Source organism: Alligator sinensis, unplaced genomic scaffold (assembly GCF_000455745.1).
Source record: "Alligator sinensis unplaced genomic scaffold, ASM45574v1 scaffold565_1, whole genome shotgun sequence".
Lineage (NCBI taxonomy): Eukaryota > Metazoa > Chordata > Crocodylia > Alligatoridae > Alligator > Alligator sinensis.
In genome coordinates, this window is record NW_005842234.1 from 148,917 (window position 1) to 151,983 (window position 3,067).

At 43.0% G+C, this 3,067-nt stretch overlaps 1 protein-coding gene across 4 annotated transcripts in view; it reads left to right on the plus strand.

Annotated features, from left to right (window-relative positions):
* The window catches only part of BMP2K (BMP2 inducible kinase), a 96,398-nt gene that overhangs the window by 47,241 nt on the left and 46,090 nt on the right, over positions 1-3,067 (plus strand). For all 4 annotated transcript variants that reach the window (XM_025208509.1, XM_025208510.1, XM_025208511.1 and 1 more), the window contains one exon: positions 146-238. In XM_025208509.1, coding sequence (XP_025064294.1) covers positions 146-238 — 93 coding nt within the window. The remainder of the gene's footprint in view (positions 1-145; positions 239-3,067) is intronic.

The window sequence follows — 3,067 nt, forward strand, 5'->3', positions numbered from 1 at the left end:
CCCCCCCCCCACATTGCTACCTTGCAGCGTGGGGAACAGCTGAATGTGTGGTATGTAGTGCCGCAGACACCGTGCTCATTTGAATGTGGCCATAGAGGGTTTTTTGGTTACTTTTTCAGAGATCTTTTTTTCTTTCTAAATATAGTATCAAGCAATGCACCAGCAGATGGTCCAGCAGCAGCTCTTGATGCAATCTGTGTACCAGCAGCAGCCTTCCCAGTCCCATTATCCTGCCATGGTATGTCATATCTGGATGCAAGATTACTCTGATTTAGATCATTCATTATAAAGGCTAATTAGTACTTCTATTGAGTGAGTATATGGCCTGCACTAGACACTTTAAATATTGGGAAGAGGAACATTTTAATGTGGTGTTCTATATGCTTCAGTTTTCAGTATTAACAACATAATATGTTTCTTTATCTGTTAGCTGGTTTTCATAATTCAGTTCAAAGAAAATATATTGATTTATTTTTTAATACAATCAAAGCAGACTGCTCTAAAGTATTTTTGGTTATTTACTAGTTTCACCGATATTTGATTGTCACTAGAACATGCGAGTGTGTGTTAATTTCATCATGTAAAAAGTGGATACATTTCTCTTACTGCCTTTCCCCCCCAGTATTTCTGTTTGAATTTTTACTTTTTTAATCCAATGTGTTAAAAAATGGTTGCATAAAACTAGGTTCCTGAGTGGCTTGAGTCTTGGAGAGTTGAGTACATAACAATTATTTCAAACTTGTTGAATTGGTAGTTTCCGCAGTGGTGTAAACAACTGAGCAATACTTCTGTGGCTGCAGTATTTGTATATACATTTATATAAACCAGTTGTCTGTTTTTGTGTCTGTGTTCCTGTCTTTGGTGTTAAAGGTATAGAAAATAAAGCCAACACAGAAGTCACTATTTTAAAATACTTGATTTTGGTTTTGTGTATAAATATTAAAGTATACCTTGACACTTTCATTAGTTTTACCTTTACAGGTAAAGATGTTAACAATTGTAGTGGAGTTAAAATAATTTTTAGAACTTTTACTTTCTTAATAGTGTTAAACTGATTGCTTTCAGCATGCCATTATGCCAGGAATTCAAAACCTTTTTGGATTTGAGGCACACCTCCTTAACTTTGCAAATTGAGTGGCATTCAGTTTTAAAAAACAAATGTTATATATTATAGGCTGCTTGCAGACGTTTAAAAAAACAAAACAAAACAAAAAAAAAAAACAACAAAAAACTGTGCTTTACTGGAAGAAGCAGTGCTATACTTCAGCCTGGTTCCATAGCATCTGTATAGATCAGGCACTTTAGCGGGGATTTTTGGTGCTTTTAGCTAAAGCTGATTTAATCTTTATAGACGTTGGGTGAGCCAAGTCTAACTAAGTTCTTGGCATGTGTGTGGTTTGGTGTGGGGATACACTGAGTTTAAAGTAAAGCATCATTTTTGTTGTTTTTAATGTCTGCAAGCAGGCATAGTGCTTACCTCCTTACACTGGAGCTGGGCAGTAGAGGTGAAGGGAGGTGGTCCAGACTGTGACACATCTGAGCCTGGAGTATCTACCTAGCTTGCCTGATTATCTCCTTGCACCCCACTGGCACCCTTCAAAGATCTGGCGGGATCCCAGGGTGCCCTGGCACCTTGGTTGAGAATCACTGCATTGTGCAGCAATTCATTTTCTTGTTTTACTTTTTGTTTGCTCATTAATAAGAAAGTATTCTGGCCCAGATTCTTTCTTGCCTAATTAGCATCTAAAGTCATCCCCAAATAAGGGTTTTGGGCTCAGGAGAGCAATCTGTTTTTCCTAGGAAAGGATATTGCTCTCCCATTCTCTTAATGGACAGCCTAGTATGTCTCCAGTGGCTGATACTGCCCTGCCTTGCAGACACACATATCTCTCCCATTCCCTGTGTACAGCATTAGATGGCTTCATCACGGTAGGATCTAGCTGCCTCAGAGCAAGATGTTCATCTGAACTACTGGTAGGAGAAAGAAGAGGGCCTTCACCCTTTTTTTTTCTCGGTGGTTAAGAGCAGTGGTGCTCAACCTTTTTCTTGGCGGGCCAGATGGGCAGTGGCTCTGACCTGGTACCTGGGGTGAGCATGGTGGGGCCCCATCTAGCCACACAGAGGGCTGGGGGGCAGCCTGGCCTGATCCAGTCCTGTAGGGGAGTTGGGGATAGGGGGTGAAAGGGGCATGGCAAAGCCTCATGGAGGGGAGTGGGTCTGGCCCAGCCCCAATAACAGCTGTATGGGGAGAAGAGAGCATGGCTGAGTTCCATGCAGTTAGGGGGAAGCAGGGGGAAGGCAGTGGAGGGAGCGTGGCCCAGCCCCAATCCAGTGGCATGTAGAAGGGGGCCTGGCCTGGCCTGGATCTGGCTGTGCTGGCAGAGAGGGGGTAGGGAAATTTGGCAGTGGGGGAAGGTGGCCACTGCTCCCCACTGTCAAATTTCCCAACCCATGGGGAGTCCCATGGGCTAGATGCAATGTTTCCATGGACCTCATTTGGCTCATGGGCCAGAAGTTGAGCACCCCGGCCTAGAGGTTAGTGCGCTTGCTCAGGAAGTGGAAGGACCTGGATAGCCAGTGGGGGTTTAAAGCATCATCTTCCGCTTCCGAGGAGAGTGCTCTAACAACCAGACTGTGAGCAAAACACGGCTGAGAGCATCCTGTCTTTTCTGTAGAAGTTGGCCTCCTGTGTAACAAAAGATTTATAAGGCCAGAAGGAGAACAAGTAACATGTGTTGTAAATATCTGGCCTGTTACTGTTTGGCAGTTGCTTGGAAGGAAGGGAGTTTGGGATTCTGGCTCCTCCTTGCTTCCAGTGCTGTTTATACGTTCATGTATATTAGCATTCATGTCATAGCATGATAATGGCTGCTTTATGCTGCTGTGTGATATCCTCAGTGAAATGAGTGTGTCAGCTTTTCACAGGTTAATAGTAACAATGGAAGCATTATATGTATAGTCTTGTCTTACAACTCTTACACTTCAGTGACTGATTTATTAATTCTGTTAATAAAACAAGTACTCTAATAGTGGCTTCCTGCAGTTTTAGCAGGGATGTGCCTGTGCG